The sequence below is a fragment of the Rhamphochromis sp. 'chilingali' genome (assembly GCF_963969265.1).
Source record: "Rhamphochromis sp. 'chilingali' genome assembly, chromosome: 13".
Taxonomy (NCBI): domain Eukaryota; kingdom Metazoa; phylum Chordata; class Actinopteri; order Cichliformes; family Cichlidae; genus Rhamphochromis; species Rhamphochromis sp. 'chilingali'.
This window is the reverse complement of record NC_137940.1, coordinates 23,411,929-23,439,555: the sequence shown is the minus strand read 5'-3', so window position 1 is coordinate 23,439,555 and position 27,627 is coordinate 23,411,929. Positions and strand designations below refer to the sequence as shown.

Sequence of the window (27,627 nt, the reverse complement as noted above, 5' to 3'; positions counted from 1 at the left end):
GGCCAGGCGAGTTCCTTCTCCTTGTTTAGCAGACTGCAGACGAAGAAGTGCTAACTTTACCCTTCAAGCACACTTGTAACCTTGTCAAACACGAGTCATTTGTGGCTCCGAGCTGTTCTGCTGCGACGGGAGCTTGGTGGCTTTAGGACCCAGCAGATCAGCGGGTGCCTGCTGCTGCTCTGTGTTGTATCCACTGTGGATCTATCAGCGGCGGCAGCAAGCAGCTCTCCACACGTCTTCACATGCTCGCTCACTCACTCATGGACCTGCAGTAGACTTTCACAGGGACAGCATCACAGCGCAATGGACACAAGCGGCCCCAAGTGTAAGTGTAAGCTGCTTTCTAATTCGTCAGCTAATTAAGACAAGCATGTGTTTGTTTATGGGAACTAATCATTTCTGGGAGACTGTCAAAGAGTGACACACACACCCTTCCTCTCAGACTTTTATCTGCGGAAAGTCTTGTTTTCTACTTCACTGAACCCAAATGTTTACTGCCTCATTTACCTTCAACAAACACTCACAAACATGTCATTTTAGACAAAGTAAATGTAAATGAAGCAAATTGAGTAAATGTGAACTCATGTGGAGCATCTACAAAGATACAATTGTAGTCCACTTAAAAGGAAAAGAAAAGAAATAAAGCTGCTTTGGTCTCCCCCCAGCTGCTTGGACAACCAGGAAACCAAGTGCAGACCCAAGACCCACAGTTTGATTGTTGTTCTAGAAAGTGAATCTCACTCATCCTGAGTCAAGTCAAATATCTGGATGTGGAGATGAGATCTTTACAGATTGGGTGATCCTGCTAGTAATTGTCTGGTATTGGACGCCAATGGCACAGAATTCTTTTGCACAGATCTCCAGGGATATGCAGTGTTTTTGTGTGTGTGTTGAATAGCCAGAAATACAAAATGTGTTTCCATGCCATGTGTTTTCTCTGGGCGGGGTGCACTCGCACCCCCTGCACAGAAACATGTTTTCCCACTGTAACAAAAAGCATATACACTTGCCTCCGTCTGGGCTTTAGCTAAACATCAGAAGTGATGGCATTAATCAGGAAAGGTTTGACCAAGTGTAGCATTTCAACTAAGAACATATGGTCAAACCTGCAGTGATTTAAGCTGGTGTTGCTGTTTGCTTTTAGAGCTGTGAACTCTCAAATGGTTTTCATCGACTTGTTGCCCGCAGCCAGGCAGGTAAACATGTGATAGTGATTATAACGTTCAGCTTAATGGACATTTTTACTCAGCTGACTGGAAAGGAAAGAAAAGGGGGCAAACCTGCATGCCTACAAGAAAAACAACAATTCTTTTGGTCACTCCTGCCCTCCCGTCCTCAGTTTACCTCCTTTTCCATTCTTTGTGACTCTGTCAGCATATGAGGATTATGTTGATGTTAGCAGTGTTTTTGGTGTGGAGGCAAAGCATCTTAGGAAGGAAGTTTTTAGGGCTTGTCCAGATTTGCAGACGAGCAGAAAATCTCATCTGTCATTGCTATCTTTCTCAACAGAGAAACTCGTACAAACACACAAGAATGCATCTTGACAGACTGGGCTTTTTGTTTGTGTAAACACCACGAGAATAAACACTCCCCTGTCCCCTGCTTGCCTGCAGCTATTTATTTGATCTGTCAGATATGTTATAATGGGCTAATGAGCATTCATAAAGTTTGTAGCATGTCAGAAATGATAAAGATATTAGTAAAGAAGGTCCACTTCAAAACATCCTGCAAAGTGATGAACACTCTCCAGGAGGCTGACATTGATAATGTAGAGGAGTTCACAAGAGCTGAATCTTTTGTATTTGTGAGGAGCAAACTAGAAGTCAGCTTCAAGAACTGAAAGGTCAAATTAGCTCTGGGACTGCAATCTTTGGACAGACGACACTAAGATCAAAATTATAGAGAAAGGTTCAGGACCTGAAGTATATCTTTCAAAGCCCAGTAAATGCAGTGATGCATGGGTGTGTGTCTTCCAGTGGCATTGGATCACTAATGTTTACAGATGACGTGATAGGAGATAGAAGCAGCCAGATAAATTCTAATGCTTATAAAGATTTATACACATCTTCTGCTTAGATTCAGACAAATGCTACAGAGTTGATGTGAAAGAGCTTCATGGGACACACGGGGAATGAGGAAGAAAACATACTGCAAAAGGCAAAACAGGGGTTATGTCACGCAGGAGTCAATCGCCACATCTTTAACTGATCAAGTTGCACTAAAAGCTAAAAAAGAAAAACCCAAGGCAGCAAAAATGTGCGGAACTGCTTTTGCAGTTAGAATTCATATGTTCAGATATCAAACTTGTAAAAGTTGACAAGTGGCAGGTAGGAACTTGAATGGTGTGAGCCAGCGACTGTCTGAGCCAGCTGCAGCAGCAGCAGTGTAACAAAGGTTTTGTTTCCACAGTCGACCTCAGTGAACAGTGTGAGAAGCAGAGCATTCAGGTGGGTGTGAGAAGGGTGAGGTCGTCCCTGCAGAGATGCATCGCAGCAACGGGGTTTGCCTGTGATTTAGCCCATCAGATATGATGAATTGAGGCTATTGTCAGAGCATGTGGAAGAACTTGTAGAGAAAAACAATAGACTATGGAGTAGAAAATGATGCAGAGAGAAATGCACAAGTTCACCACATGCAAATCCCTACTCCGTATATTCATTTCTGCTAATGTGACAGCGTGCTCCACATTCCACTGAGTACTATATGAAAAAGACAGCCAGTGTGTTGCAGGGCATCCATGCGCCCGTGCTTGTGTGCCTGTTGGAATGTCATTCCAACCCCCACCATCCTCTTAATATATTATTCACAAAGGAAACGGCTCAGAGTAAGAAAATGTTTTTCTTTTCATAGAACTGAGTTCTGAGCACTGTTAGGAGACAACAGAGGTTTTAATTGGTAGCGGTCGTATTAAATCACAATTTCAGTGGTTTCAGGTTAGCAGTGCAAAAGAGCACAATTAAAATGCTGCCCGCTTTCATCATCTATGCAGCGGTCAGGGGACTTCACTGTGTGCACATTTATGCAACACTTCCTGATTATCTGCTGGGTGATCTGCATTTTTATGTAACAAACAAAGAGTCCTTATACATTTAGCTTTTGTCCAGTATTTTACAACTTGGCTTTTTACCATTAGTTTTAGCAGCCAAAATGAGCAAAATCATAGCTTCCTATGATGTTGTCCTCCTTGCTCAGCTTTCCAGTTGAGTTCGATGAGGTCAAGGAGGATTAACAACAATAAAACCATCCTGTGGTTCAGTTTAAATGTTGTTCGTTTAGTCTGTTTCGCATCCTGTTGTAAATGAAATAGCCAGACGTAACAAAGGACAGTTACAATGAATTCTACAGGCCATAAAATAGCATTCACCTTCATTTACAGTTCAAAAAACTCAAAGAAAGCTGCCTGTTCTCTGGTGCAAAGCTGTTTCCAGTAGAACTCTAGATCTTTTCTATGATGTGATGTACACAGTATAGTATTATTGTAACTAACTTGAACCACATGAATGTCAATGAGACCCAGAACATATAGAAAAGGGAATCTCCCTTCCATATAACCTTTGTTCAAAAGAGTCTTTGTTTTGTTTCCCTTTTGAGACTTTAGTAGGAGTTTTTAATTATGAAGAAGCTTTGCAGACATGGGTCGATCACACATGTAGCATACATTAAGGCATTTAGTATGATATACGTGTATGTATGATATATGTGCTTCATCATTCATGAGCTCTAAATTATGGATGATTGTAGACCAGCACTATAAGAAGTGGAATTCCCCCCTCTTTAACCCTATGAGAACAGGAGATCACCATGATTCATATGGCTGTATATGTGTGCGGGTTATGTGAGTGTATGTGCACATGTGGGCGTGCACATGTAGGCAGTGGTCATTCTCCACACATTGCTGTTTATATAGGGTTTCCATGGAGACCTGCATCACACCACTGTAGCAGGGGACTATAGAGTGTACGTGACACTGAGGAAAAAAAGGTGTTTTCTTATGCTGCTGACAGTGAAAAGGGACTCTGCCTGAGGTGTGCTGGCACACAGACACAAGCAGTACTTATAAAAGATTACGATTTATTGGGAAAACTTGGCATAATAGGACTTGTCTAACCTGTTATCAGTTAGGACGTCTATATGTGACTTTCGAACAGATGTGAATTAGGGTGATTTATGAAACAGGTACAGAAATTTAATTTAATTTTTTTCCATTTTGCTTTAGGGGGTAAAGAGACATGTTACTGACAACACATGGTGTGGAATTCACAAGAGTTTTGGTGTATGATGTGTGATGACGTATACCACAAAACATTGTAACATAATGTTTGATATTATCTACATTAAAAAAGTAGATTTCATGCTTGGCTCTTTTGAAGAAGTTCGGTCTGTAAAATGATATTTTTAAAGTCTTTGTGTCAGTTTATTGTGGTTCTTTGCTCCAGTCACTGTCAGTGAAGGAATTATTGTTATTGTGTATAAATGCAAAAATGACTGTAAAAGTAAAATATTGAAACACTGCAAAACAGCTTCTCACCTGTAGGTTTTTCCCTGTTGCTGTGCTTTGGCATTCTTTTCATTGGACCATGAAAAAAGCAGGACAAATTCTGGTATTTCATATAAGAAGGTCTTAGTGGCTGGAGCCGATCCCAGGTCACACTAGGGGAGTCACAAGCTACCCTCCCACCTATGGTCAGTATAGAACAGCCATTTAACTATGAGCGTCTTTGGAATGTGGGAAGAACCTGAAAACAAAACCCAAGCAGATAGACTATGAAAAAAGACTCCAGCCTGCCAATAGCTTATTATATTGTAATGATATTTAATACTTTGCAGACTTTCCACCTCCTTTGTTTTCTGCCTCTGTGGTTTCATGCTTCTTTGAAGACTGAACACATATTGCACTTAGTGAAAAAAGAACAAAAAAGAAGTGAAACTACATGAGGCACGACATGCTAATCCATTACCTAAAACACTGCATGGAAGTGTGTTGAAAGGTAACTTAGTAATGATTTAGTAAATGTTATTTTAACTTTTTAGACATAACTGTTGTTTATAATCAAGACTCATTTTATTGTTTACACTGCAAAATCCATGCCCAAAGTCATCCTCATTATGCATTTAAATGCTCTTAACTATACAATACAAAGGCAGTTATCAAGGCCTTCTTATGGCTAACATGACAGATTCAGACAACAGAAATCTCAGCTTTCTGGTGAAAACTGAATACAGCGTTTTAGTTCAGATCTTATTAACACAGAAAATCCCAAGTGGAGACAAAGCAGCCTCTCTCCTCCTTCTGTGCATGTGTGACTGGGATTCTGAGCGTGTGCGTGCACGCACGCGCACGTAAATGGTGTGTGTGAGTGTCTGCCAGCATCTGTTCTGTCTATATTACCCTTGTCTGTGCAACATCAGTGCTTCCACTTGCAAAATAGCATCTTTCTAAGTGTGTGAATACTTTTCTGTGAGGGAGACATAGCATTGTGGTGATCTCATAGGACTGAGGGCAGATACGGGATCTGAATAATACTGACTGCACTGTAGGGGCTTTGTCTAGCAGCAGGCTGAGTCAAGCCCTCTGTGCCATCCTGGACCTGAATAAATCAGAGCAAAAAATGAAAAATGAGAGCAAGGGGAAGGAAGTCTAGCAGGCAGACATCCCTTTGACCTTAGTCCATATTGAGAAATGCCCAGATGCATATGTTTACACCTGGTGAGTATTACTGTTGATCAGACTCTTTCTACCCATCTGTCCATTTTTGTCTCCTCCCTTTTTTTTATTGCATTTTATTTTTCAGGGACACTGGGAAGATCGGCCCTGCCTCACAATGCACTGATAAAATACAGGGAAATCCCCTGGGCACTTTGCCATTCTGTTACTGTGGTAATGCATAAACAGGCATCATCAGCTGTTGAGATGCTTCTTCATCACACACAAGAGATTTGCCACAGTAGACTGAGGGGTAAAGGATTGTAGGAGTCAAAAGTGGAACTCTGCTACACCAGAAGAAATCTTATTTCAGGGCGTCAGTAGTACAACTTCAGTGTTGCCTCTTTCAACAGTGTAATTATTTCAGTAACATAAACCTTTCTCCCATACCTGTCAGATACAATTATTCTTAGGGCCTGATAGCATGAGATTCTTGCTACAGAGATGCAAAAGCTGCTGAACAAACATCACCAATGTCAGGTAGGAAGAAAGAGCAGAGTTGCTTTACTAACCTGACCTCTAACTTAGGACCTTGACTGTCTCTTTGAGATAGCAGCTCTAGCTATCACCGTCTGAACATCAAAAGCTTCTGTGCTTAATGGCTGACCTTCAAAGAGCCAGTTAATGCTTAAGCAGGTGAGCGGGAGTGCACAAGCCCATATTTCTCCCACACTCTGACCATAAGTGCCCCGGCCACCATAGATACCTAATGAGTTTGAGTATTTTCTCTGTCTGGGGTGAGCTCGTTAGAGTGGTGTAATTAGTAGGAGCAAGAATGCAGGATGGAGCCAGAAATCTCTTAGAGACAGACTGCACGACACAAACAAACCAAATGTAAGTGATGTGTAGAAATATTTGCTTTGATTCGGGGAGAGGCTCAGGGAGATTTAAACAAAGATGTTAGATTGGAAAGTAATTGTGCCGTGAAACGCATGCTCTGCTGAATGCAACGCTGTTTATCGCTCTGTCAGTTTCGGGTCAGTGTGCTGGCCAGTTATTGCAAAGAAAAATAAAAATCTCAGACAGAATAATACTCTACTCGCGTAGAAACTCAGCATATCTATGTCCTTAGAGAGTCCCCATCACTGTTATATTTATTGTCTTTGCTCATACACTTGTATCATGGAGTGTGGGATCGTTGCTGTATTTTATAATAACCTGAAGCAGCTTCCCGAGTCCAGTAAAAACAGTGGGGGTGGAGCATGTTTTTCTCTCTCTCCTTAGCCATATACCTTTGCAGTTCCTCCAAAACAAATAAACTTTTCCACATGTTCGTCTCACCTGCTGCTCAGCTCCAGTTTTGTAATCTACATTTAGTATATATGTTCATTATCACTGCTTTGTCAGACATTACTACCTACACAATGAATGCATTAACAAAAAGGCCATGAGAACATAATTATCTCTCAGGGGTTCAGCCTGTAGCTGCTAAATGAGTTTTTGCAGTAATCGCATATTCAAGGCTCTGTTTTATTGTTTCTTTGAAATGCAGCTGCAGATGCATTCTCTATTCTATCTGGTGAATGATCTAGATAGTGAAATGAGAATGGGGTCACCAGAGACGCTGCAGTCAAAGTGGGAATGGGTCAGCTGACAGGAAGAGGAAACAGAAGGCTGGAGGTGATAGGTGATGTCATCGGCAGAGAGAGGGAGTTCATCTCTATTGGGGGCCATATGAGAGAACTCCATAGAGATGCTCAGCCCATTATACTAATGATGATGAGGAAAAATGCTTTGTTTTGCTACTTTTTTAAATCTCCCTTTCAGGGTCTTCAGTAGGTAGTTTAGTAGTCCTGGCATAACCTTTAAATACCCACACTTTCTACTCTATATGCCAGACATGCTTCCAATGAATGGGCTCTTATTCCCTAAGCCCTCAAAAACATGTAATGACATCTCTGTTTTCAGGCCCGGCAATATTGACCAATAATAAGATTTACTTAAACATTCATTAATTTTAAACTAATATATTTCTTTGGAGTGTATGTTGATAAAAACTATAAGCACAGCAATATAAAATATTGTCATTTTTTGTGTTTAAATGTTAAGTAAATATATCCAGCAAATCATTAGTATTCAGTTGATGAAGTGTCTGAAAGTCCAGTATTTATTTTCCCTGTGGCTTTTTGCCATCCATCAACTCCTCCAGCCTTAAAGTTTAAATGCTAACCAAAAAATAACCAGGACACCTAGGGAAAGCATAAGATAATGTGCCAAGAGACGAGCTGATGAAAATCAGGTGGGGCAGAGACGTATGTGAGGCTGGTGTAGGACATGAATGAGGACAGCGAGATAGTGGTGAGGTGTGCGGTCGGAGTGACAGATGTGTTCAAGGAGGAGGTGGGATTGCCTCAAGAGTCAGCTATGACTTCCTCTTGTTTGTAGAGGTGATGGACAGATTGAGAGATGAGGTTAGACAGGAGTCTGCACACGACACTGTGACTGTGTAGAAGATAGCCTGGAGAGGTGGAAGCATGCTTTGGAGAGAAGAGGAATAAAAGTCAGCAGAAGCAAGACAGAATACATGTTTGTCAATGAGAGCAAAACAGGTGTAGCTGTGAAGGAACAACGGAGCAGAGTTAGTGAAGGTGGAGGAGTTTAAATATCAGGGATCAACCGTCCAGACAAATGGACAGTGCACGAGCGAGGTGAAGAAGAGTGGAGATAAGTGTCAGGAGTGATGTGAAGGATAACAGCGAGAGTGAAATGGACAGGGTCACCAGGATTGATTGCACTGACAAAATGACAGTAGGTGGAGCTGGAGAAGGAAGAATTGATTTTCACTGGGAGTCACCAGGATTTGACAAGAAGTTAATACACAAGTGGAACAGCTCAGGTTAAGCAGTTTGGAGACAAAGTTAGAGCAGCAAGGCCGAGAAGGTTTGAGCATGTGCAGAAGAGGGATAGTGGATATATTGGACAGAGGATGCTGAAGAAGGAGCTGCCCAGGCAAGATGAAAAGTGGAAGACAAGAGAAAAAAACCCATGAAGGTAATCAAAGGGGACATTCAGAGGCTTGGTGTGAGAAAAGTGGATGCCAAGGACAGGGTTAGGTGGAAACCGATGATCTGCTGTAGCAGGAAGAAGCCAAAAGAAGAACCAAAGCTCCTCAATGATATGCTGTTTGCTCATTTAAAACCAACACAACAGACTAAATTATGCTAAAATGCTCCACAAAACTTAAGGACACTGCACAGTTGGACGATTACTATGTTCTCCCATAATATAACATTGAATGTTGTTTGTGCAAGAGGCCCCAAGAAGATGTGTGAAAAAGTGCTTGTAAACTGTGCACAGGTGTGCCTGTGTGGTAAACCACACTAAATCATTTTGTTGCCTAAACTTAGCCAACCAGAGCGAGAAAATAAAAGTAACACTGTGGTAGCTCCTAGCAGCTACTGCTAAAGAGCATGAATGGGACACCCTCATTGGGGACAGTCGTTTCACCGAGTTTCATGTCTCCATCTCGTGCACTATAGCACCATCGCTTAGTTGAAGCTAGAGTAACCTTTATAACACCACCTAATGAGGTACTGTTATATTCCTTGTAGCAAGTTAACTTCAAAGCTCATGACATCAGATATGGGTCACGTTCAGTCTGGAAATAGCATACAACATTATGGCATGTTTAGCAGATTGTACGCAACAATGCTCAACAGGCCTAAAGCTATGCTCTCTCTTGTTTGATGGATATATCTGTTTCACAATCAGCAGTGATATGGACATGAATCCTATTGTATTAAAACTGTACCGTAGGTTGAACACCTGGAAATGCACCAGCTTTTCCAATCAAACATAAATGAATAAGTACATTTCCATATCTGAATAAAGCCTTGGTGTATGAACTTTGTACTTCTTCTTGAGGTTCTCAAGTTCCATAATGTCCCCACTCAGGGCATTAAGCAACAACTCATTTTTCCTGCCAGTGCTTTTAACATGGTCAGCTCAAGTTGCCATGGTGACTGTGCCAGCTTGGCCCCCTCATCGCTGCCTGCAGCTATATTTCCCAGTCTATTTGTGACTGCAAGCAAGCCATTTCATACACAGTCCTTCTGTGTGATGTCAAATATAGCAACTTTATATACCGTGAAAGTAAAATGAACGTACAGCAACAGCATTTTTTTGAATATCTCTTCCTCCATCACAAATGACGCAGTAAAAAGTAGCAGAAAGACTGGCAGCAGCCATCAAGATGATTTGCGCTATGAACCGGATCTGTCCCTGTGTACCTGTGGTGTTCTCCAGAGATATCACTTTGCGAATGCCCAGACACGTTTCTACTGGCGAGAGGAAAGAAGAGCTGTCACTCTTGGGAAATGCCAGGAATTCGAAGGGTAGGGTGGGAGGGAATTTCATCATGATAGGGCACAGCCTGGTGAGAGAAGGCATTGTTGGCACACCTCCTAATTCAATTAAAAACTGGGCGAACATCTGGCTGTCTGGTTTACCTCATTCTTTGTTACACGGAGTGGTGTGATAAATCCTGTGGTGAACGGTGATCTCCTTTCTCATCTGTGCTTCTTAACATTATGAATCAGCTCTTTTTTTTTCAAACATGCCTGACTCAGCTTTGATGACTGAGTTGGATGGAGGTATTTAGGTAACACTCACACGGCATGATGATAACACTCAAACGCCACTGTCTCTGTACTGAAAACCCTATCCTTTGACTCACTTAACATGAGATAAGATTATGCTTTTGCACACAAAAAATATGCTTTTCGTCTCCTTCAAAAACTTGCTGGGTCGTATTGTTCGGCCGAGGAAGAAAGACACCTACACAGTGCAGTGTGCTTTCATGTCAGATCGGGTTGAGAAATGGTTGTGTATCCAGCATCTCCAAAGACAATAAGGAAAGGGGCTCTTCCAAGAATAATCCATCAGTTTTCAGTAGATACAGATCTCTTGTGGAGTCACAGATGGTACCGTCTTTTTTTTTTCTCGAACTGCTTTATCTGGCATGACTTACATCTTTATGGTTCTCCTTTGTTTTGCACTGTGGACTTGACCAGTAGTTTTCATTGTAATAAACACTAGGTTTTGTTTTATCATTAACTGTGACTATTTCTGCCCTGAAGGCTTTAGCTTTTCAAAAACCTGAGATCCATCGCACCCAGCTGTAATATGGTTCAAGGTGGTGTGAATTTTACAACTTGGTGTGCTTTCACATCCCTCCTCTAACATCCACAGTTCTGTATGTGGTCAGATATTTACTATTGAGGTCAAAGTTCAGATTTAGTCACTATCAGAACTCGTTTTTTTTAAGGCCATATCAGGCAGTATGTGAGACTATTTTGGGAAAAGCTGGGAAGCACCATTTACGAGTGAGGAAGGGTCTGGCTTTTTTATCAATAGATTTTAGAAGGAGCTCATTAGTGCGGCGCTTTTCTTCACAAATACAATTCTGTGCAAAAGCATCGAGCCACTACTCATTTCTTTATATTTAACTTCCAAGGAGTCCAGTCCTTTTACCGGACCATTTTTAGAGGAGTAGTTTTTGTTTGTAACGCCACTTAACACTGACCTATGACTCATTTAAGCATAAAAAGACACCCAACTCAAGTGATGAACCAGGGTTGTGTTTACTTACAACAAGCAAATTAGCAATTTGTTACTAGCAGCTAATTACAAACAGATGTAATTTGTTCCCATTCCTTTGGTTTAGCTGAAAACCTCTTGTATGTCAGCATGGTGTGCAGTGTGTCCTTAAAAAATCTGAGGAAACTACACAGGTGTAGGACATAAAAGAAATGACAAGCCTCAAAACTATCTGCAACAGATTAACAGTATCTGATTAGCATTTTTGAGACATGCATCTGGCCCTTCAGTTGATCCATCTACTGTTTGCTTAAGCATCAGCAGAAAGGCCTCAGAATGGTGGCTGTTATAAAATCATTCTTAAGGAAGGACAACTTGGAGAAAAGCCTGAGCAAAAAATTCATCCGCTTGAATTTGAACACTCTTTGCTGTGGAACCAATGCTATGTTACTCTTTCAAAGAGAGGGAAGAAAGAAAATAAAGCAAGACATGGAAACAACTGTGTATAGAAGAACTGCACTGAAAATCAGAGGCAGAAGGTCTAATGGAGTCCATTCTTCCATTTTCTATCTGCTTATCCAATTCAGCTTATCCCGTTGCAGCTGAGCCTATCCCAGCTGTGTTAGGGCGAGAGGCAGGCTACACCCGGGACAGATCACCAGTTTATCACAGGGCTAACACAGAGAGACAGACAAACTTTCACACTCACATTCACACTATGGCCTGTGGTACCTGTGTTTTTGAGAAATGGCAGCACCTACATCCAATTATCCTAGCAAATATAAACAAATGAGGGTTATCTCAATAGTTTTGCACAGTACTCTATATTTTTATTATGAAGTTGTGTTTTTTATCAGCTACCAAAAGACAAAAAAACACACAAATCTTTGTATGAGTTAAATAAAAATGTACAACCTGTTAACTAGTCTCGATTAGCACAGATGGATCTTAAAACCATTCTCGTCTAATTCTGAACAAAAAAGTGAATGAGCTCCCCAAATAGAATCACAATGGGGTGATGAGGGGTCACACTAGGATTCCAAACAACAGGTGATCTTATTACTTGCACGCTTATGCTGTAACCCCAGTCTTGTGACATCATAATGATACTTGTCCAGTCTTGTGCAAGAGGCTTCTTATAGTAAAAGCCTACACTTAGAAGAAGCTAGTGTGTCATATTGTGGTTGTGGTTGTGTATTGAACTGTGTATGCTTCAGGGCTGTTTGTGCCACGTTACTGCCAGTGTGATTGAAGGCAGCATGTTGCATCGTGTTTGGCTGCCTGATTCTGCCTCAAGGCAGCAAATCCTCCACGTGTGACACTGAAAAGGTCTCAACTTGCCCTAATGACTACTCCACAGAATTTCCTAAATCCTGCAACTTTTACTTGACATGTTAAAATACCCCTATAAACTGGGGATTTCCACAGGCAGCTAAACTGGAACCTGTTTAGTTTGTAGCCACTAGTTAAAAGTTAATAATGTAAAGAGAGAGGGAAAGAATGCAAAAAAATAAAGAATGTGAGTTAGCTATTAGTGTGTGTGTTTACACAGCAAGCCTTTCCCAGGTGCTATACGATCCCTAGGATTACAGTGGAAGAAGGGGGATCAAACACATGCGCACACACGCAGAGCACCACCCCTGCCCCCCCCCCCCCACTCAAAAAAAAGGAACGAGAGGAGGGTAGACGGAGAGGGAGGTGCAGAGAGATAACAGATCAGATGGAGGAAGGGAGAGGTAAAGGGAGTGTGAATTCAGCAGATGGTAGCTCACCTCCGCTACAGACTTCACAGGACAGAGCACAAAGGGTGTCTTTGAGTCTGGAGTATCTCCTGCAGTATCTCTTTTGTGTATGAATGAGCCAATTAGAGAATGGTGGGACTGTCATCCACTGCCCGTGAAGGTAAGTGTTTTGAAAAGAAAACAACAAGAAAACAGATATTTTATAAATGTTGGTATATTAAAGCATCTGATGCTACAGGATTTGGGCATGCCGAGGGAAAGAGAGGTGTGTTAGCTGCGGGGATGTAATGACACTAAAGGTGTCGTGCCTTCAATCCAAACACAGTAGGAATCAGATGATGTTTACTTCATGCCTTGAGGGCCATGCCAGCTCACTGAGACACAGAGAAAGGCAGAAATGTTGAATTGTTGAGAAAGCTGTGTTTGCCAGGGTCGTTAGTGAAACATTGTAATTTCTGAAGCCTCTGAAGACTCGTTGTGGGCTGCAAATTCTTGTTGGATAAGTTGGAATGTCTGCTTACAGTGATGTTGTGAAACAAAGCTGCTGCTGACTGAATCCTGTCACTTTCGACATACTGTTATGTTAAGTTTGTTTGTGTGTGTGTGTGTGTGTGTGTGTGTGTGTGTGTGTGTGTGTGTGTGTGTGTGTGTGTGTGTGTGTGTGTGTGTGTGTGTGTGTGGGTGGGTGGGTTGCATGGCAAGAAAAGAAGTCAGCTCAGCATGAGGGAGGTCTTTGGTACTTGGAGGGAGCGGGGGTTGAGAAAAATGGTGCAATCGTATGAGGTCAGATTATTCTTTAATTTAGACGTTGTTGGGCATGTTAGCACAGGTGCTAGACTCACTGAAATTATTCACCCATCATTCAACCGTACAGAGTTGGCACAGAAAGTCTACAAATGTAAGCTCCTTTTAAAGGCCTGAGTCTGCAGTGTTAAACAAACTACCCTCTCCACTTAACAAAGGTCTACACACACACACACACACACACACACACACACACACACACACACACACACACACACACACACACACACACACACACACACAATGCAGAGTCTTGCACTATGAACAAGGCGAGGAATGTGTCTGGTGTTTAACAGCAATTGTTAAGCAAGTGTGAGGAAACCAAGTGTGTTCTAAACTTTGACTGACTTTGCAGACCTGCACAATCTTTTTTCTCTGGTGTCTTAAGTCTTCTACTTTATGATGTCTTTTTTTTTTAAAAGCTGAAAGTACACAAAGCTTAGAATAAAGTTATCCTTTGACCTTCTATGGAGACACATACATTGCTTTCACTACACTGAACCACATTTTCATCTATCACTGTAACATTACGGGAGCTTTTGCCTAATTAGTTAGAAGACATCGGTTACGTATCGCATTCAAACACACGCACGAGCAGTTGCAGCATAAAAGCAAAAGATGACTCGCCGCTTAAGACGTGTGACGACACTCGTGCATGGTGTGTTGTTAATTATAAAGGAACGATGGACGACTTGAGGGTGGTCTTACGTGCCCCTAGTGCCAAAAATGAGGAAGTAATTCCTTCTCGCTCGCCCTTGCACTGTAAACGTGAAATTGGGTAATCTGATTTTTAAGGAGTAAAATTGTGAAACCGTTTTTAAGGAGTGAGGCGACCTACTTCACGCCAAATCCTTTGAAAGCGTCGCCTCAATTTCTCTATTATATTATATGTAATATACTTGATTTAGTGCTGACTGGTGTAAATTTCAACTTCTCTCTGCAGAGAATGAGTCATGCTGTGGATACGGTTTTGTCTTACACTTAGGTTAGGGGAAGCCCAGTGCTACGCTAGAGCCAGAATCTAAACAGCTGGAACCTCTGGCAGAGTAACAGCGTTCACCAGGCCCACACATCCCACTCTCATGAGTTTCCTGTCCTTCCACTTCCTCATTTCCCTGCATGAATTAGATGTTAATGAGGACACATTCCAGCTCACAGCATGGATTAAATCCTCATGCCCGTTCCTCAGAGTGGGAGCGGGCTGTTATTACAATGGAAGGAAACCAGGCTGGTACAGGAGTCAAAGTGGTTAAACAGACACAGGCAAACATACACCTACTGTAGCTGTTGTTGCTTTTGACCGTAGCCTTGGCTGGGCATTGTTAAAACCCATAGGAAGACCCACCTAAGAAAAGTATGTCTGTCTTTAAGGAGTGGGAGCACCCTGAAATGTAGGACATACATCACTGACAAACAATAGATATTTTCTCCAGCTAATTTATTTTCTGCTTGTCAGAGGTGATTACGTGCAAGTTCACTGCGTTGGGGTCATACGTTGAGACAGCCAACATTCTGCCTCAACTTATTAATGTGCTTTTTAGGCCTGTGTACAAAATCCTGCACACGATGGTGGTTCGAGTGCATTTTCTAGATAAGCAGACAAAAGTTAAGATTTGACACACCTCGCTAAATGCACAACACATGAGCCTGCCTGTGCGTTTTGGGCTTGTGTGCACGAGTGTATGTGTCTGTTTCTGCCTGTGTTTGTGTGTGTGCTTAGCGCAACAGGTCTTGCTGCCATATGAGCGCACTCTGTACAAAGAGTTTTCTGGCTCAGCGGCTGTCCCGCGGCTGACCCTAGTAAGACGCACGGTTCGCTAGGTCCAAGGGGCCTGGACTGTGAAAATTGGGTAGGAGGGAGGGGAGAGAGTAAGAGATGGAGGGGAATGGGAAGTAGGGGGAGGCAGACAAGAATGCCAGCAGTGACTCAGCCATTTGTTAGGTTTTGTTTTGTTTTTACATACATAAGCATACATACATAAACTGGATGCTAGAATACAGACGGTGGTTACAAACGAGCTAATGGAAACACCTCGGGAAGCTGGAAGAAGCAAAAAGCGCTGCTTGGTGGCACTGGCTTGCAGCAGGTTGCAAATCTTTTCTCGGGCTTGCAGCAGCTGGGGGGAGTGAGCTAGTTTATTTGGGTTTTGCTCTGAGAAACAGGGAGTGGACCTGTCCTACATCTCAGATCAACATATGATGTATGCGATATATCTGTTCCTACAATCTTGGGTCCAGAGGACCCAGAGAGCCCTGTGAAAGCCTGTTTAAGGCAGCTTGTGTTTTTCTAAGTTCGGCATTTCAGTTTCGCAACTGCTGGATAAAGATCGGGTCCTTGTGAATGAAGTTCTAGCTTTCTCATTTGGCTTGTTCTGAGCTCTCTAAAGTGCTCCTTAAGTTATTCCTGTTAGAGTCCGATGCTCCATATTGAACCATTGCCTGTATCTGTTTGTTCTTTTAGAGGGCCAGGGGGACAAAAATCTAGTTTTTCTGTCACTTAAATGTTGATTCAAATTTGAGTTTGTGAATCCGCAGAATTTTAGAGCTTTTTTCAGGAAGTTCCTTTGCTGTTATCTTTGGTCGTCGCTCCAAATTCACATATTTACAGGGTTAATGAGCAATTAGCAGACATGTTTCCTGTGACTGAAGCCTCTTGGCATTGTTTAGTCTGGATAGACAGAGGGAGATAGAAAGGAGACTCAGTGATGAGATGGCTGATGGATATTGACAAACTGTGAAGCAGAGTGACACAAATTGAAAGAAGGACGAGGGGAAAGCAAAGCAGAAAGAGCCTGTTGGACATACACCAGGGATTTGTTTAGACTTGCTAGTCTGACCTTTGCCCTCTCTAATTATACACAAATGCTTGCACATATACTCACACACCCCTTTGACCATTTGCCCTCCTCTCTGCGCAGCAATGGAGGTGTTGGTGAGTGAGCTGGGCGTGCTGCTGAAGATGCTGGACCAGGAGAACCTCAGCTCCACCACCCAGGAGAAGAAGACCTCAGTGCGGAACCTCCTGCAGCAGATAGAGCCATCAGGTAACAGAGAGGAAGGAAATTCATTTTTACACTAAGTTCTGAATGATTGCACACATAAGGTTTGTTTTTTTTTAATGCTGTTTTTTTTTTAACTTACTGCTGCCTGTGTTTTCTTCTTCCTCCCCTCTAGTGTCAGGAACAGACTACATCTACATGAACTCATCAGTGTACAGAAATGGCACGAGCTTTGTAGAGTCTCTCTTTGAGACATTTGGTGAGCTCCACCATAGTGAGATCAAATGAAAGCCACTTATGCAAATTCCCTGCCCTTAACATAACGAGAATAAATGAATGTCTCTTTTTTTTAAGATTGTGAGCTTGGAGACCTAAAGGATGTTTCTGATGATGTGAAAGAAAACAAGAATGCACAAACTGAAACTTCGAAAAAGGCAAGTGAAAAATATGAGAAAATATGAGAACTCATATTTTGGAAATTAACTAAATATTGGCTTAAAGTCCTGAAGGTGAAAGGATTCCGTGTGTGGGCTGTAAGCTGTTTAATATCAGTCTTTTCAGCACTCGCTGCCCCAGTTGCACTTTGCAAATTGCAAATCCAAAAGAGGCGATGAAAACCAGAGACTGTGTTCCATATTGTGGGGTTTTCCCTTTGCTCGACATGCTCATTGCTCTGTAAACTGCTGGACGAGTGAAGACTTGGGGATCCGCCCAGAGCCCATGCGTCTAATTTATGGAATTTTTTACAGGGTTATTCTGTGCGTCTCTTTGATTATGTAGCTCTTTTGGCCTTTTTGGCTATAGAGGAAATTTGAGAGCTTTGTTTATATTTATGTGTCTCCCTTAGCAGAGCTGTGTCGCCCCACACTCAGCTGACTCGCCACCCCCGCTGCCCACAACCCCTCCTCCAGAGGAGTACTACGAAGAAGCAGTGCCCCTGGGCCCTGGCAAGATGCCTGAGTATATAATAACAAGAGGTCAGCATGTTCCCACCTCAGTTGAACTCAGTGACCTTAGTGTTCTAGAATTTTCCATGCACAGGATATAATTGATATGAACACAATCATATAGCAGGATGTACCACAGATAATTAGCGCAACAAAAGCTAAATTGCATTTTTTCCTTCCCTTTCCAGTAAGGTCCAGCCCTCCTAACTCTATAGAAGATGGCTATGAAGATACAGAAAACCAATACCCCACTACCTGCTCAAACCTACGTCGCAAAAACTCCTGTGAGAACACCCACACGTTTCCAGGATCGCCGGATAAATCCTGCGTTTTTCCAACAAATAAAGCTGACATTTTCCCTCTCTCTGTCTTTCTCATTGCTTCAACAGACAATGATTCTGATGCTCTGAGCAGTTCTTACGAGTCCTACGAGGAAGACGAGGAAGAGAGGAGCCCGAGCGTCCGGCTTACTCATCAGTGGCCCTCCGATGAGAGCTCCATGCCTCCTGCCAGGGACTGTCGCATTTGTGCCTTCCTGCTGCGTAAAAAACGCTTTGGGCAGTGGGCCAAGCAGCTCACTGTCATACGGGACAACAGGCTACAAGTGAGATGCTGCACTTTCTCATCTTCCTTAAAGGATGTTCTTTACTTATGTATCTTTCCTTTTTTCCCCCCTCACACGTACCACATTTTGTTCTTTGTGCAGTGTTATAAGAGTTCCAAAGACATGTCCCCCTACGTGGACCTGCTGCTGCCCCAATGCACTGTAGTCTACGTCCCCAAAGACACCAAGAGGAAGCATCATGAGCTTCGCTTTACCTTACCCAATGGGGACGCGCTGGTGCTGGCGGTACAGAGCAAAGAGCAGGCCCACACGTGGCTTACGGTAATTTTAGCATGCTGCAATTTTATGCAGGAGTCATGTATTTTCCTCTGGTATAGCTGCCAATCATCAATGGTCTATCGAGGGGGGGGGGGTTAGCATCCAGTCCAGAGTGATAAGTGCAAACTTTCCCGCAGGTTGTCAGAGAGGTGAGCAGTCAGAGCGCAGCACCCGAGGAATCGGCATCTCCTGTCATTCTCAGAAAATGTGAACTTGATAAGGTAAGCGTGAGAGAGAGGATGTTTATGTGAGTGTATCCTTGTGGGGTTTTTTTTTGTTATATCCCCGAAGTCCGTAATTCTTCCTTACAGCAGCTGAGGCGAGGAATGCTCAGCAGCAAGCAGCAATTGTGCTGTCAGCATCAATTTTCCTAAACAATTGTTTGGCTCAACACAGATACCTGTGTTTGGCTCGCAGAACAAAGAGGAGATAAGCAGGGTAATTAGGAGTTAAGACTTCGTTGACGGAGGTGGTGGTGAGCCAATGTCGGAAGAGGCACATCCTCTTTAGGAGTTTATTAGATCACAATCTGCAACAGGCTCTCATACAAAAACAAATACTAAAACAAGGGGAGCCCATATAGAGCTGGAAGGAGACTATTTGTTTAATTATGCCATGTGTTTGTATTTAGGAAACAGCATGACAGAAAGACGTCTAAGAAGGTGGATATGTATGAGAAGAAATGCCTTTAAAGTATAGTTATTTAGCTCTTTATTAGTCAAAGGCAAGTGTAGACCAGCTTAGCTTAGAATGAAACCTTGGGCCCTGATAAAATCTAACCTTGTGTTGGCGTGTTTGCTTCTGCAGAGGTTGTCTGCGGAGAGGAACACATCAGATTCAGACAGTGTGGGCGTGTCAGCTGGAGAGAACTGCAGAGAGAATGGTAAGGCAGAGATGCACGCAGTCTTAAAGCATTGCAGCTGTTCCAATTAGAGGTTGCTGGGATGTAATTTGTGTGACTCTTCCATATTGCTGCATTTATGCCATATGAGATGGGAAGGATTCTGTTGAAACATGTTGATAAAATAAAACAGATTGGGAATACAGTTCCCAAACGACACAGATAAATCCAAACAAAAGCATCTGATTTTGAACTCTTTTTAATTTTTTTTTTTAGGTAAGGTGAAACGGGGTCCTTTTGCTGCGGGGCGTAAGATCACACGCATCATCAGCTTCTCAAAGAAGAAGTCAACTCGGACAAGTGACCCACGGACATACAGCGATCCTCGGCAAGGTCAGAGCCCGCTTCAATGTCGTGCTTCAGGAGTCCAAGTTTGCGGAATGCGTAACTCTTCCTTTTCTCCTCGCTATGCAGGCCATTTGTCAGTGCTGGTGAACCAGGTGTGGCGGGAGCAGTGGTGCTGCGTGTGCAGAGGTGCCCTGCACTTCTACAACGACAAAGGAGATCCTCGGATGTCTCTCCCTTCCCTTCCTCTCCACGGCTGTGAGGTGGTTCCGGGACTCGGACCCAAGCACCCCTTTGCCTTCCGTGTCTTACGGGACAGCACAGAAGTGGCTGCCCTGGAGGTGTGCTTCTTGTTTGATTATTTCAAAGCTGCACGATATTACCAGAATGGTCGAATCTGTGAGAATTGAAAAGAGTCATCTTTCATAAGAACATAAGCAGGGAGATATTTTTAACCAGCTCAACAGTCTCCATCTGCCCAACAGAGGTGGTAGGCTTATTGTCGGGTTAATGTTTTGATTCAATCTCATCACTCTCGTCAGCTCGACTCGGTCAGCACTGGGCAGCTGTTTCAGTGAAAAGAGCTCAGATAAACAGACTGTGAAGCAATTATCAGCTAATGAGCCAGATGTTTCTCTCATCCACTCGAATACCTGCAAAGCAAAAACAATCACGATCTGTACAAAAGCTTCAGAAATAATCCGAATGCATACTAACGTGCATATCACACGACCATTCACATCCCATACATCACCACAGTCTTTAAGTAGATTGAATATTAAACTTGATTATTTATTTATTTATCCAATGCCTTTCTTTTAAATTGTCAGGCAAGCAGCTCAGAGGAGCTTGGACGGTGGCTCGGTCTCCTCCTGGCAGAAATGGGCTCTGCGACAGACCCAGAATCACTGCATTACGACTATGTAGATGTGGAAACCATTGCTAACATCCGTGATGCTGCGCGGCATTCCTTCCTGTGAGTGAGATGAAGCGGAAGGGGGTCAGGATCCATGGACAAGTTCAAAGCTAGGCCATCAACCAAAGCAGCGATGTTTTTGCTTACATCATTTTTATGTAAATTTACTTTGTCTGTTGTCTCTCAAACTAGGTGGGCTACCTCCTCCAGCAGCACCTCCACAGATTCTAGAACATACGATGAGGTACCTAACGAGGATCTGCAGGTAAGCAGGACACTCACGCTCAGAAATCACGCGTTAACTTTGATGTGACCAGATCAGAAGATGTATGGGCATGCAGCTGTTTGGGTTTTCGCTGTCTGACATCCCATCAGTCACCCAAATAAATAGACAGTGCTCTGCTGCACTCCTATCAATGATGCCTTTTTTTTTTACCACAGAAAGATCAGGGTGTCCGCATTAGGGAAAAAAAAGATAAAGTGCTCTGACTGGTGACAGGAAGGCAAGAGGTCATAGTAGTTTCACAGCCTGTAAACTCCTTTCTTAACCCCATTAACATGCACTTTAAACACATGCCTCTCACCACCTACAACCAAAAACACACACACGCACACCACAGCAGTCTCAAATCACTAAATCCCGAGACACGTTCACTGCATATCCTGATAAACAAATTTAACTTTTCTTGATCTGCCCTCACTCTTCCCACATCTGTCACTCCCCCCGCCCTCTCTCTGCTCCACCCAGTCAGGAGAGAACCGCAGGCAGCAGTCTGGGAATACAGGGAAACGGCGCTCAAGTTTCTCAAGCAGCGACTCTGACAGAACCAAACCATTAGTCTCCCTGAAGCGAATAGGCTCACGTAAGTGTGCTCAGTTTGTTTTCCAGTGTGACTTGCAGTTCATCAAGTGGTGCTGAGTCTAACCTTGTGAAATAAATTCTAGGATTTTCCAAAGAGCAACAAAAAATCCTCTATTTTATTTACATACTTAGCTTTTAATTCAATGCTTCCTAAATAAAAAGGAAGACATCTTTAAACGCCCCTCTTCGGAGTGTGACTAAACTGTCTCCTGACTTGTTACATTTGTGGTAAACTGATTGTTTTAAACAATTTTTAAGGCAATTCTCTTTTTTTATTGTTCTGTCAGTATGAAACTTAAAATATTGCTTTACAACTTTGAAACATTGCCATTTATTGTTTAATGTGCAGCCTTATGAGCAGTGCTGGTGTCTTTTTTCAACTACTTTGAAAGGCGCTGACTTCACATTTATTAACTTACAGGCTGAGTTTATTAATATACTTTGTTGTTATATTAAGTATTTTTTCTATTTTATACTGATCCTTGATTTACATCTGTGTGATTAAAAAAAACCCCATAAAAACAGCTCAAAATACTGTGGTGGGGGGGAGAAATAATTCTTCTTAATACATCAATATTTCACTAAGTCATAGATTCCAGTGCTCTTGAGCTCATATAGCTTACACTCCTTCGAGTTGTGGGCTTAAGCACTGGCAGTCATAAAATTTGAGCAGTCATCTGGCTCAGTATTTCTTCTTTTCTTCTCTTCACTCAATCATCTTCTCACTTTCCGCCCATATTCCATTCCCTCTGCTCTGGCCTCTCCCATTTGCTCCCTTTTGTCATTCGCTCTCTGCTGCACAAGTGAAGGAGATGAGCGTCTGAGTTACAGAAAAGTGATATCAGTGCGGATTTCTAGCGAGGGTTCCTCTTCTTGCCGTGTCTCCGCTGTGGTCTTCGCTGTCACCTTCTGGCACATCAAAGAAGCCGCGCTTTCCATGGGCTGAGAGCTGCAGGATGTAACCTGAGATTTATTGGACACTCGCATTAGATCTGCTGCCTCACCCTCTGACCTCTTACCCCGCAGGAGTGTGTGTGTTTATCTTTAATTCCTGCAACCATATCACCGGGTTTCCTTGAATTTACAACGCTGTATTATGGCCATTATAGGTTAGGGTTTGCTTTGGGGTGAGTGGAGCATGGTAAGATAGTAAGTTTAATGTCTGATGCTTAAAGAAAGAAAGAAAAATCAAACATCCTCTGAAACATAAATGGGACATGAACACAAAAATATTATGTTCTCTAATATTAAAGCCACACAATTTCTAGAAAAATGAACGCTGTCTCTCTCTGGCCTGTTGTAAAAAACGACCATGCTCTACATCCATGTGACACTTACAGGCAGCTTCATATTGCCCCCACGGAGAGCATAGCATTAATTATGCAGACAGGCTGCCGTGAGAGGGTTTTGTCTTATTCCCATAACCCCTGTACATCTGACCTTTAACCTTTGCTCTCATCCAGATACCAGCCAGTACGGGAGGTATGGGAAAACGCGAGCAGAAGAAGATGCCAAACGCTACCTCAGAGAAAAAGAGGAGCTGGAGAAAGAGCGAGATGGCATACGTAATGCACTAGTAACCCTCCGACAGCAGAAGAGAGAGCTGAAAGAAGAGCTGAAGACAGCTGCAGGTAAGAAGATATAAAGTCAGGCATGAATGGTTGCTCTTTATTGTTGAAGCAGTCCCAAAATGAAAAACACAACTAAAACATGCATGTACCCTCTCGATGATTAACTAATGTATGAAGACATAGTTACAAGGCACAAAAAAAAAAAACATGGGAGGATTTTAGTCTTATTTTTGCAGGATTCATTGGTGTGTTTGTGCAAATTTGCCAGACGTCCTTTACATCATAACGCATCACGGCTCTTTATATGACCCCGCATTGTGACCTCCTTTATTATAAGGCCATGAAAGAGCAGAAGTTTCCCATGCAGCATTTGTATTAAAATTATTACATGAAACAACATGCTTATGAAAAAAATGTCTGCTATCTCTAATTACCTAATTTCCTCTAGTACTGTGTGGCGTGCTTCCAGCAGAGGCAGAGGAAACAATCATAACTGTGCCACAGAAACACAACTATATGAAACCTATTACATTTTAGATCATCAACACATTTTAATGAAGCAAAATGTTTTCTTTAAAAACATCTAAGTAGTATTTTTAGGTTTCATAATTAGATTCGATTTTTTTATACAGTGCTTAAAAAATTTATAACAGCATCCTGCATTGTGAGGTTTATGCTGCAGTTGTTGAAATATTTTTTTAATGTTAATAACTTGTTTCAGGCTAGTTGAGCAGTATGTGTAAGTCTTTTACTTGAAATTGTACTTTTAATGCTAAAATATAATTATTGTTGTTATCCAGTAATATTCGACTATACTGTTTTACAAAATAAAGTAAAAACAAAAAGTGATAGCACATTATTATTAAAAATAAGTTTATACTAAAAATGTGTTTTAGTGGTTGAATGTTATTCTTGGTTAATTTCCAAATACAGAAGTCCGGTGGCTTTAAAAATGTGAATTCAGTTTGCTATTTGCGTCTTAAATAATGATACAACTTTTTCTCCTTTTTTTAGTCTTAAACAAGTTTTGGGCAAATTTCTAGAATATTTTTGTTTTCTTGCTTTTTTTTAACAGGTGGTCTAATAAATTTCATCGCTAAATAAAAAAAAAAAAAACCAAAATAAACAAATTTTTTTTCTCTTGAGATTGAGATTGATTTATTGTAACATCAATAAATTTAGAACTTGAGTAAGTGCTTTATTTTGAAAACTGGAATTTTAAGACTTATTTATAATGCAAAGGATATGAACGTACAAATGCGTATCTTCTTGTTTTGATCTATTTCTGTGAATCTGTGTGGCAGATAAGAGGAAGTCTTTCCTGAACAAGCGTGTGGCTCAGTTGGAGGAGGCCTGTCGAGCTAAAGAGGCAGAGAGGGTGGACCTGGAACTTCAACTGACTCAGGTCAAAGAAAACCTAAATAAGAGCCTGGCAGGAGGAACCCTGGGGGCATCAGCGGAGGCTAAACCTCCTGTTCAGGTACCGCTTATGCTTAATGTAGAAAGACAGGCCCTCTGCATACAAAGATTTTTATATACTTCTATCCTTTTTCTATATTGTCCAGGCTTCTAGCAAGAAGATCCAGAATATCTACAGTGATTCTTTACCAGTAAATTGTGCCGCAGAGCTGCGTAGGAGGCCACCGTCTGTTTACGCTTCTTGTACTGGAACTGTCATGCAGAAAGCAAAGGTAATAGTGATGAAATTCATCCGTTCTGCTGCACGCAGTTCAGTTGCTCAGCTTGTCGTGTATTGTCATGTTTTCTTTTCAGTCTCCTCAGGGAGTTAATAGAGTCACCGCGGCATGTACCATCATCTAATGGGTTTTTCACAGTTCGCACATAAATAGATAGTCATCATATGATAGTGCACTCAATGTAGATATTAGTGGCTCTATGTGTTAATGAAATGTGAGGCGGTCTACGAGGAAGCAGCAATAAAAAAAAGTGTATTGCAAAATTGAAGCATTACAAATACACCATATTGTTCCATTGACTTTCATGGCCACAGGTGTATTAAGTCAAGCACCTATTTATGCTTCTAAAAACATTTGTGAAAGAATGGGTCGCTCTCAGGAGCTCAGGACCTATGAAAAAAGCCCAGTCGTGAAATTTCCTCACTACTAAATATTCCACAGTCCGCTGTTAGTGGTTTTATAACAAAGTGGAAGTGATTAGAAATAACAGCAACTCAGCCATGAAGTGGTAGGCCATGTAAGATCACAGAGTGGGGTCAGAGGCACATAGTGCACAGAGCTTGTCAGCTTCCTGCTACAGACCTCTGATGTGGCCTTCAGATTAGCTCAAGAATAGTGTGGAGAGAGTGTCATGGAAACGGCTCCATCCAAGCCTTACATCACCAAGCTCGATTCAAAGTGTCAGGCGCAGTGGTGTGAAGCATTCTGCCACTGGACTGTAGACTGCTTCCTGTTACAACATAACTGTGCACCAGTGCACAAAGTAAGGACCATAAAGACAGAGTCCTGACCTCAACCCAACACAACACCTTTGGGATGAATTGGGCGGAGACTCAATCCAACATCAGTGTCTGCCGCTGGAAGAATGGGCAAAAATTCCCATAAACTCATTTCTAAACCTTTTGGAAAGTCTTCCTAGAAACGTTGAAGCCGTTATAGCATCAGTGGGTGGGCCAATGTCATATTAATGGCTTCGGAATGAGAAGTCACTCAAGTTCATATGTGTGTGAAGGCAGACGAGTGAATACAATTTAGTGCACCATGACCTTGTTTTTCATTTCATTTTTTCCCCAAAAAGCTTTAGGTTTTCATTCTGTTAGATTACTGTAAACAACTATTTAATGATATAAGTACACTTTTGTGTTTCCTGTGAAATTAATTGAAATCCGTTTTCACATCATTAAAAAAAAAAATCTGATTTTCTTTCTCTAGGAATGGGAGTCAAAGAAAGGAACCTAGGATGACGAGGGAAATAATGCATATCTGGAAGAGACTTTGGACCCTTTGTCTAAAATTTGCCATTTATAAATGAAAGTCAAGACTTGTTTCCTTTTTGGATTGCTGAGAAACTGCATAAACAGTAATGAAAGAAATCAGCCACTAGGTGGTGGTACAGCTTACTGAATATTTCCAACGACTGTTTACGGTCTGTAGCCAAGTATTTTCACTTTCTGGAAAGGTGCAGTTTAAAATTTTGGAAAAGGAAAACAAAAAAATCAAGAAGGGTAAGTTCAGCAGAGAAAGGCAACATAAAAGTATGGAAAGCACTACAAATGAATAAAATGTAGTGTGGAAAAGAGCCAGAAATGTTTAAATGGTGTCGTGAGGGGAAAAAAGAAGGCCAAAGCAATGTGACGTATCGGAAGCTTTGAGAATGAAAGACAGTTTAAGCCATGATGTGCCTTTTAGGTGACATAATCTTTTTTGTTTTGCCTGTACATAATGAGCGCCAACTACTGTTCTATATGTGTTTGTACTTAAAATACTGTACAGCGCTTCATTCCTCATCACAAAGTGTGCAAAAGTTTTAGGCACAGTTTTCCAAGGTAATTGGCAGGTATGTTCCTCTGGGGGTTCAGGCTCTCTGAGTTGCATCAAGTAATCCCATAGTGACTCTCTAATCTTCAGATAATACCATCTGCTGCAGCAGTCTCTCTATTTCTTGATGTTTCTTTAATGACTCCACAGTGGCTCATATCCCTAATGTTGCTACTCCTTTTAAGTGCCTAAAACTTTTTGTGCATTTTTCTGCCTGAAGTCAGTATTCGGGTACGTGCCATAGAGGATTCTGGGTAAAAAACAAAGTAAATCCATGCTTGTCCTGATCACCCTCTTTGGCACACATTTAAATACAGCTGAATACTTACATTACAGATCATTGAGTTACTAACAAAGTGGTGCTATCAGTGATAGAAATCTGTCTTTTCCTTTTAATGAAATCATCAAATGTCATTTTAACACCTTCCTTACCAAACCTGTGGTCGCCTGTTGCACTTTACTGTTCTCGTACCCGGATGAGGGAATAATAAATGTGTCTCTTATTTTCCCAAACAATTCCTGTTTAATTAACTTGTTACTAAGCACAGACTGAATTTCCTTCTCATAAAATGCACCGACACATTCCAGTCACTGATGTAGGCTTTTAATTTCACATTGTACGGCGAAACATAATCATACAGTATATGGTCTCATGCAAACAATGCATAGCAACCAACTGTGTGGTGCTGTTCAGCATCCTATTCATTCTAAACTCTTCCTCATTTGATCTATGGATTGGTCAGTAGACAATACAGGCTTTGCATTACCATGCTTACATGCTGATGTGCTGGGAGCCAACTCTTTGCACACAATCAATAACGGCCCTTGTTGCAGAGCGTAGTCCTGACCAATTGATTTTTCGCCATCCAATAAATAAGTTGTGTCAGGTCCGTTCGTATTCAGACCATGGCGACTGGTGTTGGATCTTAAATGAGGAGGTAGAGCAGCTTCAGGTTGGTG

The 27,627-nt window shown here is 41.9% G+C and overlaps 1 protein-coding gene across 4 annotated transcripts; it reads left to right on the top strand.

Annotated features, from left to right (window-relative positions):
* Window positions 1–43: 43 nt before the first annotated feature.
* On the top strand, window positions 44–27,622 carry afap1l1a (actin filament associated protein 1-like 1a). Of its 4 annotated transcripts, none has more exons than XM_080900205.1 (19): window positions 44–331; window positions 16,707–16,832; window positions 16,963–17,046; window positions 17,142–17,221; window positions 17,635–17,764; window positions 17,923–18,018; window positions 18,124–18,338; window positions 18,441–18,620; window positions 18,755–18,838; window positions 19,425–19,500; window positions 19,735–19,851; window positions 19,933–20,144; window positions 20,634–20,779; window positions 20,912–20,984; window positions 21,468–21,582; window positions 23,045–23,212; window positions 24,457–24,632; window positions 24,718–24,843; window positions 26,062–27,622. In XM_080900205.1, the coding sequence occupies exons 1-19, from the start codon at window positions 304–306 to the stop codon at window positions 26,086–26,088; spliced, it is 2,259 nt and encodes a 752-aa protein (XP_080756331.1). In that variant the 5' UTR covers window positions 44–303; the 3' UTR covers window positions 26,089–27,622. The 4 variants fall into 4 exon arrangements, with proteins under 4 accessions (XP_080756331.1, XP_080756332.1, XP_080756329.1 ...); XM_080900206.1 differs by having other exon boundaries at window positions 45–325; XM_080900203.1 differs by lacking the exon at window positions 44–331 and adding an exon at window positions 12,937–13,144 and having other exon boundaries at window positions 26,062–27,620.
* Window positions 27,623–27,627: the final 5 nt, after the last annotated feature.